Here is a 12019-nt window from a genome sequence, read left to right as displayed (position 1 = left end):
AGAAGCTGTGGACCCCTCTGCCGATCTCACCATCCCACTCACCTTACCAGGCTGGAAGGGTAAGTTTTTATTTCTTCTACAACTGAACACACACACACACACGCACAGGGTATTTGCAGTACAGTGCTGCACTCTACACGATGCTTCACAGAGCCGGATTAAATAAATGGACTACACTAGGCAGACTGTGATTTTTGGGCCCCCCTCCACCGATGTTATTTATGAATTGAAATCTTAAACTTACCGAAGTTACTAATAAAAAGTTAATTCACATTTAACGTAGCATAGTCATAGGCAAGTTGGTTATTTGTATTCCAAAATAAGTCATGTGTTGTATATTAAACAGTCTATCAGACTATTTTTTAATTTTTATTATTTATACGTTATTACAATTAATTATATTAAATATATATTAAATGACCAATAGGTGTCAGCATTGCTATGTAAACAGAGCAAGTGAGATAAATGTTGTAGTCTATTGCATTTTGCAGAAAATCTTATTTAAATGTGTTGAGTTAAATTCAATAGTTAAATAAGAGGTCAAATATACAAAGACCTATACAATTTGAAGTAAGACAAAGTGTGCTGTAGTGGTAAAGATGTTTATGTTCAACAAAAACTTTGTTGAAAAATGAGCAATTATTACATTTTTTTTTTCACTTTTCTTTTCTAATTTGCTCAGACAGCCAAGGAAAACAAGCCTGAATTGGGTGAATACAAATTCTAGTCCCTTCACCTGTAGCCCATATTCACACCTGTGATTTAAGTACAGGAACAAGAAGACAAACATGAACCCTTCACATTTATCAAGACCATTTAGAAACTGTCCAACAATAAATCAGACCTTGCAGCCTGATAGCTTAATTGTCCCGCTTAGTCCTCCCATCGGATTTAACTGAGTGGCGTTAATGTGACGTAACGTTAGAGTAAACGTCGTCATTTTTAATTAGTTAATACATATTGATATATTAACACTGAAATACAAAATACATTGTAGATAGGACATATATTTTCATTACTTACTATGTTTATTTTATTTTATTGGCCCCCCTGCCAATGAGGCCTTAGGCACATGCCTAGTTTGCCTTTGCGTTAATCCGGCTCTGCTTCAGTGTAGGGCTGAAACGATTCCTCGAATAATTCGATTACAAAAAATGATCGAGGAATTTCCTCTGCCTCGAGGAATCGTTAAATTTATTTATTTTTTTTTTTTTTCGTTTAATTTCACCAGCTCAAAGCCTCGTATTACGCCCGGACCACATTTAATGCGACACAACCCGCTGACGCTGCGCCCAAAATAGATCCATGCCTGTGCCTACATCCATGCGCTGCGCACGTTAAAGGGGGGAGAAAGAGGCGGCGGATATGTTTGGTTTTAGTAACATCATGCTCAGGCAGTCTGCAATGGCCCAGACGGGAGTTGAGTGCTTAACTTTTATTTTTAATCCACGCTATATTCTTCTGGTCCGTTCCCCTATGTTCCCCCTCTAAAGCCAAAATTATTGTTCCGCGTTAAATCGACGCAGAGTCTACGCCGCTCTCCGGCGAGGGCGGAGAGCGGCGGTCCGGCTTGCGGTGCTGCGCTGGCGTGCAGGCTCTCCACGGCTACGCCGTAGCCTACGGCATAGGGTACGCAGCGACGCGCACCATTCTGCGTTGTTGTAACACGGAACCATAAATCAGCCTTTACCCGGAATATAAACCTCTGTTCCCGCTACAGTTTTAACAAAAAGAAAAGGCAGAAAATGTCAGAAAAATAAAAACGTAATAAAGCTAACTGGGTAGTTTTCATTTTATTTTATCTCTGTAGTCATTGATGGATAAAACAAGCAGCACTGGTGCTCCAATACAACAGGAATCATAATTTTATTTTGAACACTGCCAAAACTCTAACTTAAAACTTAACTACAACTTAAAATTTGCTTGACACAAATGAAAGTTCAATTGAAACACGTGGGAAAAACATCTAACCTTTTAAGTTATGTCTGATATCAGGTGTAATGGCATTTTTAGGTTAGAAATAAGAACATTTCTTTGTAAAATCCTTAGTTTTTTGAGTGAAGGCTGTGAATTTGGTCAACTGGTGTAAGTTTAGGGTTTTTAAATGCACAGCCATGAACCTACTGTATTATATAATTTAGTCTTGATGTCAATTAACATCTAACATCTTATGTATATTTATAATTGCTCTTTAACTAAAGAAATATATGTTTTATCCGATTACTCGATTAATCGATGGAATTTTCAGTAGAATACTCGATTACTAAAATATTCGATAGCTGCAGCCCTGCTTCAGTGTACTACAAGTGTGAGTAGTGATGTAATACTTTTCCGTCCCACCACCAGGTGTCCCCCTCTGACTTCCGCCCAGGTATGTAGCCCACTGTTTGTTTTCATTACACGTAAATTGTATATTCTTGTTTAATTGTAAACAGATTTTCCCTGGGGTTTTTAAAGGTTTTATGATGTAAAGGTATTGTTTGACAGTTTTTGTGTTTGTGCTTGCTCCTAGGCCACGGTACGGGTCACCGCCATCGGGTGCTGAAGTGGGATAGGTCCACCTTCACTCCCCATTTCCGGAAGTTGGTTGTCCCAGAGGAGTCACCTGACAAGAAGGTATAATACTCTTAGATTCCATTGAGTAAAATCAGATTTTTGTAGTTGGGGGATATTTGCACGTTGATTAAAAAAAATATGTCTTCTCATGCAGTTCGTCTTGCTTGTTGGTGACTCCCACCTTCGGCCCATCGCGGACGGGTTGGTGGGACTGCCGGACCGACGTCTGTCCTGTGGCGTCCTGTCTGTCCCTGGGGCGTCGGCACTTGAGTTGCGTACTGAGGTGCTGAATGCTGTACTGCCTCGCTCACCCGCGGCAGTCTGCATTTTGGCACCCAGTAACGACTTGAGCGCCAGCGGGACCGTCACTCAGGCAGGGGTCGCGTTTGGTAAGCTCCTGCTGACTGCCTGTTCTACCTGGCCCAACGTAAGTATTCTTATATTGTTATTATCTTGATAACATGTCTGATGATATACTTGATTTTATGCATATAACTTCAATTTCTATGCAATTTTTGAGGGAGAGAATGTAATTACTGAGAAAGAACATCTTTTTCACTCTAGGTGTGTGTTTTGGACTTCCCTCGCCGTCTCACCGTAGAGCTGGACCTCCAGGAGCTTCTAAGCCAGGAATATCACCGTGTGGCTGCACGTATGGGTATGTAAACAAAAAATACAGTGACATGTATAGCAGTGTGTGTTGATATTTAAGTGGCAATGCCACTTAAATGTTTCATAAAATTAGAATATTGTGTATAAAGTCCTTTATTTTCTGTAATGCAAAAATGTCATACATTCTGGATTAATAACAAATCAAGTGAAATATTGCAAGCCTTTTATTATTTTAATATTGCTGATCATGGCTTACAGCTTAAGAAAACTCAAATATCCTATCTCCAAAATAATTAGAATATTCTGGGAATCTTAATCTTAAACTGTAAGCCATAATCAGCAATATTAAAATAGTAAAAGGCTTGCAATATTTCAGTTGTTTTATAATTAATCCAGAATGTATGACATTTTTGTTTTTTCTAATTGCATTACAGAAGTAATTATGTTTTTGTTTGTCTTTTGTATTTCAGGTGTCAGGTACGTCTCTGCCACCCACTACTTTCCGCTGACACAACTGGACCTGTGGTGTCCTGACGGTGTAAGTACATGACACTCTACAATCTAAGACATGTTAAAAAAATGTGGTGTGCATATCTTTGGTAGATGATAGGGAAAGTTCAGGTACAGGTTTACTGAAAATTTCTGTCTGCTAAATAACTTTTGATCATGTTTGTCAGGTCCATCTCAGCAAGGAGGGCGGGATGGAGAGGCTTGCGGAGTTGCTGTGGTGGACCCTCCACCACCAGCTGGAGCCCACAGTCCCGAGGGTCCAGACGCCTCCCAGGACGTCGCCTCCTGCCAGACGTGTCGTCCCGAGGACCCAGACATCTCCCAGGACGTCGCCTCCTGCCAGACGTGTCGTCCCGAGGACCCAGACTTCTCCCAGGACGTCGCCTCCTGCCAGACGTGTCGTCCCGAGGACCCAGACTTCTCCCAGGACGTCGCCTCCTGCCAGACGTGTCTCACCAAAAGTGGTTGTGAAGGGCGTGGTCACCGCGCCACGTCCATCCAGCCCTTTGGAGCAGACACGTGTTCTGTCTTCACAGGTGGACGTGGGGGTGGATCCGATCCCGCTAAATCCTGTGTGGTTTAGTCCGGCGATCCTGGATGAGATGGAGAAGGCCGTTCCGGCCCACCTTCCCAGCGCTGTGGAGTGCGCAGCTCGTCCGGACGGCAGGGAGGTAATGTTCATGCAGATTTTATTTTTTCATTGAGGCCTCTTTTAAAAAGCGTGTCCCTCTTCCTGTTTATTGTCCAAGAGGAGCTAAGTCGCAAATATGGTGTGAAAAAAGTCTGTATGGTTTTTGTTCCAGCAGAAGTCGACCGTGGAGCGCCGGGAGAGACGCGTCGCCTCCAAGAGGACCCGGGAGAAGCAGCAGGTTTGTCATATTTTGTCTGATTTATTTGAGTAATACTTATTTGGATTTTTTTGAGTATTTTGAGTAGACACACCATAGACAAAAACATTATATTGTTATATTTAGTGAATAATTGTAACACAGTATTAAAATACATGGTTTCATTTTGTCAATGCAGTTCACACAGTTATTTATTTATTTATGTATTTATTTATTGTTTTAGGTGGAGGCACCAGCCGTGGATGTGTCCTCCAAGCCAGCGCCTTGCAGTCCTAGGAGAGTGGTGGTGGAGCCTGGTGCGTCTGACCCTGCCCAGCCCCAGGAGTCCACCTTCCAGGAACATCCCAGCCAGGTAATTTACATCTTTTAACTGCTGCACCTATACTTAGTGTATTTTGCTGCTATAATTTATGTACCCTTTTATTTAAGCAGTATTTGACATGCAGGACTTTTAATTGTAATGGAGCAATTTTACATTATTGTATTGGTACTTTCACTTAAGTTAAGGATGTGAATACTTTGTCCACCCATTGCTGGTTACATATGTTGGAGGCATGTAAGGTATGTTAAAAAATATAAGATTAACGATGATAATGAAACGAATTATGATTAATGATGAGATTGATAATGATTGATCTGTCACTTATAAAAGAAAATGTTACATCATGATAACAATGACAACATTCCTTAAAATGATTTCAGGATCCTGCCGTCGGTCCGAGCCATCGCACTCAATCCGTGAGGGCGTCACATTCTCAGAAGGACGGGAGGTATGGAACCTTTTCTCGCAATCACCAGTGTACCTGCATGGCTCTGACCTTTCTCGCCTACCACCAGGAGGGGGTGGATTTTGACATGGTCTCACTTGATAGAGTGCTTGAACAGGGGAATGCACTCTATGTAGGTATCAAAGAACAGTTGAAGGCGGACAAAAGGTTCAAAAGCAACCACTTGACCATAGAGGAGATGCCGAAACAGGTTTTCACCGATTCGGATACCTACAATGTTCAGTTGGACATGTCGGACTTGAGGGTTGGTTTCTTGAAGGCTGTAGACGGCAGCCCTCGAAGCAGGAGAGGACTGTGCCTTCGTGAACAGCTGAAAAGCCTCTCTCAAGGTGTCAACCTTGCGTTTCTCATTGTCGCTCCTGAGTGCATTGCAGTGTTCCGTGACCGGTCCGGACGCTACGGGTTTTTTGATTCCCACTCAAGGTCTGCCAAAGGTTTTCCTCATCATAATGGAAAAGCAATTATGCTGACCTTCTCTAAATTGAGTCGCATGGTTAAACATTTGCTTGTGCTTTTTAAAAACCGTGGCCCTTATGGCAGCTATGAGTTCATGCCTGTTTCCTTTACAAGTAACCACACACTCAGTGAGATGCCTGGACAGTCAGAGGATGTGACCATCAAAAATCCATCAACGGCTGTACCAGAAGCACAATTGTTAGAGGAAGCCAATATCCCACAGACAAGTAACTTCAGACAACCAAAGAATCAGGACTTGAGTCAGCGCGTCAACATCACACGTCCCACGACAGAGAAGGTTTTTTCGAAAATCCCAACACAGATGCGAAGAAAGGCTATGCGTAGATCGAGTGAGTGCAAAAAGCAACATGTACCACCTGTAGACAATGGTACAAGCACAACTAATAGAGCGCGGTATGAGAGAGAGAAATATGTCAGCAGTTTGGAATTCAGGCTGACAAAACTGCAGGCGATTAAAACCAAATACGCAAAAGACCGTTATCATCGAAAACAAAAGAAGTACAACATCAAAAGAAGTTGGATGGATCTGGATAGTCAGAGCAAACAGAAAACCTTCATGAAAAAGTACCGCAAGGAGAGATACACCACTGATCCTCATTTTAAAATCAAAAAGAAAAACTACGTGAGCGCGAGGTATAGAACTGATCCTCAGTTTAAAAACAAACAGAAAAACTACGTGAGCGAGAGGTATAGAACTGATCCTCAGTTTAAAAACAAACAGAAAAACTATGTGAGCGAGAGGTATAGCATTGATCCTCAGTTTAAAAACAAACAGAAAAAGTACGTGAGCGCGAGGTATAGCACTGATCCTCAGTTTAAAAACAAACAGAAAAAGTACGTGAGCGAGAGGTATCGCACTGATCCTCAGTTTAAAAACAAACAGAAAAACTACGTGAGCGAGAGGTATAGAACTGATCCTCAGTTTAAAAACAAACAGAAATGTTTAATGAAAAAGTACGTGAGCGAGAAATATCACCACAACCCAGAGTTCAGGCTGCGTCACATACAACACTGCATCCAGAACAAAAAGGATAGACTCGCTAAAGATGCTGCACTTCGTATTCGTCACAAGTTGCAGTGTGCACTCAGGATTAAGAGGAAATACATGGACATCGTAAACTGCCGCCCGGAAACTGCACAGCCTGTGGTTAACCCTGTGATGGTAGAAGCCATATCGGTATTTCGGGAAAGAATTAGACATGGGCCCACACATGTCTGCACAGTGTGTCACAGAGCTCTGTTCCCCAATCAGGTAAGGCATTGCAACAGAGCCAAATATATTAAAAACATTTGCGTGGTGGCTGCTTGCTTGACAGGTAAGTATGTCCACGTTTGTGACACCGATTGCTCAGCCCCATGCACCGTTCCACAGGACAGGATGCGGGAGTGGATCTGCCACACCTGTGACAGCCACTTGGCCAGAGGACGAATGCCGTCCATGGCAGCTTGCAACAACCTGGAGCTCGCACCCATTCCCCCAGAGCTCGAACAGTTGAACGTGCTGGAAAGGCAATTGATTGCAAAGATCTTACCGTTTGCAAAGATAGTTGCCTTGCCCAAAGGACGTCAAAGAGCAGTACACGGAGCAGTTGTGTGTGTACCATCAGAGATGGAAACCACAGTCAATGCTCTTCCGAGGCCCAGCGCCCAAGCCCAGCTGTTGCAAGTAAAGTTGAAGCGCAACATCAAGTACAAGGGCTATCAGCACTTCTACACAGTTAACATGAAGAATGTGCTAGCAGGGCTAAGGATACTGCGAGAGACTCATTCAGAATACAGCAACATTGAGATTGATGACTGTGCTGAATTTGAAAGTCTCGAAGAGGGAGATGCTCCACAGGAAGCCCCAGATGCTGCACAGCTCATGGAGCCCAGACATCCGGAAGGAGACATGGAACCCGCTGCAGGCACATCTGGTGAAAAGCAGCCCAATGAGGTGGACGACGACAAGGAAAAGGAAGACCTCAGGCCTGGTCTGGCCTTGGACACGTGCATGCAGCCTCTTGACATAGCACAGGAGGTTTTGTCATATGGGGATGGCATATTTAGCATTGCTCCTGCCCAAGGAAACAAACCTGTCGGTTTCTTTGCCATTCCTAAGCTTGAAGCCATGGCCTTTCCTGTTCAGTTCCCAACCGGAGAGAACACCTTGGATGAGGGCAGAATAATCCATCTGTCCCCAAGTGTGTACTTCAATTCAAGGCTCTTCTCTGTGGATGCCCGCTTTGCGAGGGACCAGAGTTATCTGTTCTTTTCCCAGTTTGTGACGGAAACGCACATCGCTAGGAACAGCATGTCCATCCAAACACGCAAGGGGAAGAAATTCACCAAAGATGGGAGGACAATTTCCAATAAGATGATTCAGGACAAAGAGGAGCTGGAACAACTCATCCAAAATAGGGATGCGACCCGTTTCATGCAACCCCTCCGAGGCACTCCAGCGTATTGGGAGAAAACGCTGCGAGATCTTTTCGCCATGGTCAGACAGTTGGGCAAGCCGACGTTTTTCCTAACGTTTTCTGCCGCCGAAATGAGATGGCCGGAGGTTATTGATATTATCAAAGCTCAACAAGGTGAGCAAGGGGACTTCTCAAAGCTGGACTGGAATGAAAAGTGTGAGATTCTCCGCAGTAACCCTGTGACGGTGATGCGCTTGTTTGAGAAGCGAGTGGATGCGCTCATGACAGATCTGCTCCTGTCACCTGCACAGCCCATCGGTCCAGTGGAGGACTACTTTTATCGGGTGGAATTTCAAGCCAGAGGTAGTCCACATATCCATATGCTGGTGTGGATCAAAGATGCACCAGAGATTGAGGATCCTGAGTGCTGCAAGGATGTCATCCAATTCATTGACCGCTATATATGCTGTCGGATGCCTGATGTGGACACGGACCCCGAGCTCCACAAAATAGTGTCTGAGGTTCAGGTTCACAGCCGCAACCACTCCAAAACATGCAGGAAAGGCAATGTATCGTGCAGATTTGGTTTTCCAAAACTGCCCATGGATCAAACGATCATTGGCTGCACACCTTGGGGGGCTGTTGATGATGGTGATGATGAAGATGTCAAGAAAGACGATGCCCAGAAAGACCAAGACTGTGGACAAAACGATGTTGGCGGGCATAAAAAATGTGGGGAAAAGTCCAAGGATTCCAAGAAGAGTCAGAAGAAGTCCAAGAAGAGCAAAAAATTCCTCTCAAAGCAGCAGCAGATGGCTAAGGAAAAGCTGAAGCCGGTGAGAGATCTTCTAATGGACCCAAATGCCTCTTTCAAGGACTTGGCAGAGTTGTTGCAAAAATGTGACTTGCATCCTGAAGAGTACTCGCACAGTGTCAGATCCCTCACCAGTGGAATGGTGGTGTACAATAAGCGTGACCCCAAGGACTGCTGGGTGAATGGATACAACCCTGACCTGTTGCGAGCATGGAACGCCAACATGGACATCCAGTATGTCATTGACGATTTCAGTTGCATCATGTATATGATGTCGTACGTCTCCAAGCCAGAGCACGAGATGACTGAATTCCTTGACTCTGTCATCCGTGATGTACGGAAATCTGGCGTTAATAAACAGGATGAGATGAAGCAGATTATGCAGGCGTATGCTAAACACCGAGAGGTTAGCGCTCAGGAGTCTGTGGCACGGGTATGCAGCCTACCGCTGAAAAAGTGCTCGCGTTCTGTAATTTTTATACAGACGGAGGACGACGGTATGAGAATGAGTCTTCCGATGAGCAGGCTGCAGAACATGGCCGCAGATGAAGAGGACGTTTGGATGGCAGGATTGCCGGAAAAATACATGCAGAGGCCTGATACAGGCGAGTTTCGAGACATGTGTCTGGCTGACTTCACATCCAATTACAGGGTCCTCTACGGTCAGCAACGTCAATCGGCTACTGCCATTCCCCTCCAGAATGACCACGGGTGTATCCAGAAGAGGACTTCGGGAAAACCTGCCGTCATCCGGTTTACTCGTTTCTCAGAGAAGAAAGATCCGGAAAAGTATTACAGACGGCTCCTAAAACTGTACTGGCCACACAGAGAGGATGCTGATCTGAAGCCGGAACGCTACCCGACCTACGAAGCGTTTTATAAAAGTGGTCGGCGTCCGGGCCGATTGCCTGTGAAAAAGTACGTCAACTTCAATAGAAGGCGCTACGAAGGAGAGGGTAGGAAAATCGACAAAGCCCTCGAACGGTTTCGAAAGGAGGGACCCATCCGCAACGCGTGGAATAGTTTTGCACCAGAGGTTGAGGTGGATCGTTTAGAGTGTGTCGCTCAGCGAGAAGCCATAAACCCTGGCGAGGAGGAACAGGAGCAGCTTCCAGATTTTCAGCTTCAAGGTGAGAGCAGTGGAGCCATGCCAGCAATCCAGGCGCCGGAATTGAGCCCCGACTTTGTGAGGAACATGTTTCGAAGCCTCAATGAGATGCAGGCGTCCGCCTTCTACGCCATACGCGAATGGTGTTTGAAACGCGTCTGGGGTCAGGATCCTGAACCCTTTTTTTACTTCATCTCTGGGGGAGCCGGTTGTGGCAAGTCCCATGTGATCAAGTGTGTTTATCAGGAGGCCACCAAGATTCTGCGCCAACTTCCCAGGTTACGCAATGAAGGTGACATGTCTAAGCCTTCAGTGCTGTTGGCGGCGTTTACTGGCACCGCCGCTTTCAATATCTCTGGCAAAACACTGCACTCACTGCTGAAGCTGCCGAGAAGCCTGAAACCTCCGTATCAAGGTCTCGGAAACACACTGGACGAAGTGAGGGTAACACTGTCCAATGCGGAGATCTTGATTATTGATGAGATATCCATGGTCTCTAAGGATCTGTTTTCCTATGTCCACTGGAGATTTCAGCAGATCAGAGGAAACAGGAGACCATTTGGAGGGATGTCTGTCCTTGCAGTTGGCGACTTTTACCAACTGCCGCCCCTTGGTAAAGGCAAACCGCTATGCGTTTTTGAGGATGATGTGCTCGACCTCTGGCAAGATTTCAAGCTGGTCAATCTGACAGAGATAATGCGGCAGAAAGATGATCGCACTTTTGCCGAGCTCTTGAACAGGATTAGAACCAGGAATAAGGAGGATCCGCTCAGCGCGGATGACGAAGCTCTGCTCGCTCAGGCCGTTGTGGAGGCCGGAGATTGTCCGACAGACGCCCTTCATATCTTTGCCACCAACAAAGAGGTTGACGAGCACAACGCTGCAATTTTAACTGCCTTAAAGTTGCAAGTTGTAGAGATTCCAGCGCAAGACTTTAGAAAAGATCTGCGAACTGGAGAAATGAAACCTGCGTATGATTCCTTTAAAGGCAATAAAAGGGATTTACCTGACAACCTGCAAGCGGCTCAAGGAGCACGAGTCATGGTGATCAGGAATCTCGATATTGAGGACGGGATTGTAAATGGCACTTTTGGAACAATTGCCAACATTGTCACCACCACCGAAGACGGACTGACTGTGGTCAAGCTCATTGGACTCGAATTGGATAATCCCACGGCAGGCCAGAAATTCCGCAAGAAGATTCAAGGGGCGGAGGATAACTTGGTGTACGTGGAAAGGTTCGAGGAAAGCACGAGCATAAGGGGGATGGTTCGACGGCAGTTCCCGATGAAGCTGGCCTTCGGCTGTACAGCTCATAAAGTGCAAGGCATGACTGTGCAGTCTGCTGTGGTGTCCTTGAAGCACATTTTTGAACCCGGAATGGCCTATGTCGCCCTGAGCCGGACGACCTCACTTCAAGGACTATGGATCAGAGACTTTGAAGAAAAGAAGATCTATGCGAATCCTAAAATCACCACATCGATGGAGACTATGAGTCACGCCTCATTCGAGAGTGCAAGACCGCTTTTGCACTTTGTCAAGACCGCAGACCACACTGGTCCAACTTTGACAATAGTCCATCACAATTGTCAAGGACTTCCGTCGCACATGGAGGACATCAGGTCCCACCATGAATTCAGACTTGCTGATGTCCTGTGCATCACCGAATCCCATCTGTCGGGATCATTTGTTTCTCCAGACTTCCAGCTGGAGGGATATGAGATGTTTGCGCGCAACAGAAATGTCTCATATTCTAACAGAGCGGATATGGCTATGAAAGATGGAGGTGGAGTTGCAGTGTACTACAGGAGCTGTCTACAAGCAGAGGCCCGACGGTACATTCAAAATGTGCCCGACCTTGAATTCGCCGTCGTCAAGGTTGAGGGTCCTGTCAGAGCATTGATAGC

General features: G+C 45.3%; 1 protein-coding gene across 1 annotated transcript in view; it reads left to right on the top strand.

Moving 5' to 3' along the window:
• Window positions 1-4436, top strand: part of LOC133437499 (uncharacterized) — a 4877-nt gene extending 441 nt beyond the window's left edge. Inside the window, exons 3-10 of the mRNA XM_061717305.1 lie at window positions 1-59; window positions 2347-2371; window positions 2513-2616; window positions 2711-2983; window positions 3121-3214; window positions 3639-3706; window positions 3846-4349; window positions 4428-4436. The exon at window positions 1-59 is cut by the window's left edge and continues 4 nt beyond it. Coding sequence (XP_061573289.1) covers window positions 1-59; window positions 2347-2371; window positions 2513-2616; window positions 2711-2983; window positions 3121-3214; window positions 3639-3706; window positions 3846-4349; window positions 4428-4436 — 1136 coding nt within the window. The remainder of the gene's footprint in view (window positions 60-2346; window positions 2372-2512; window positions 2617-2710; window positions 2984-3120; window positions 3215-3638; window positions 3707-3845; window positions 4350-4427) is intronic.
• Window positions 4437-12019: the final 7583 nt, after the last annotated feature.

The sequence above is a fragment of the Cololabis saira genome, unplaced genomic scaffold, assembly GCF_033807715.1.
Source record: "Cololabis saira isolate AMF1-May2022 unplaced genomic scaffold, fColSai1.1 scf086, whole genome shotgun sequence".
Taxonomy (NCBI): domain Eukaryota; kingdom Metazoa; phylum Chordata; class Actinopteri; order Beloniformes; family Belonidae; genus Cololabis; species Cololabis saira.
Note: the sequence above shows the minus strand (reverse complement) of the source record. Positions and strands in the feature narration are given on the sequence as shown.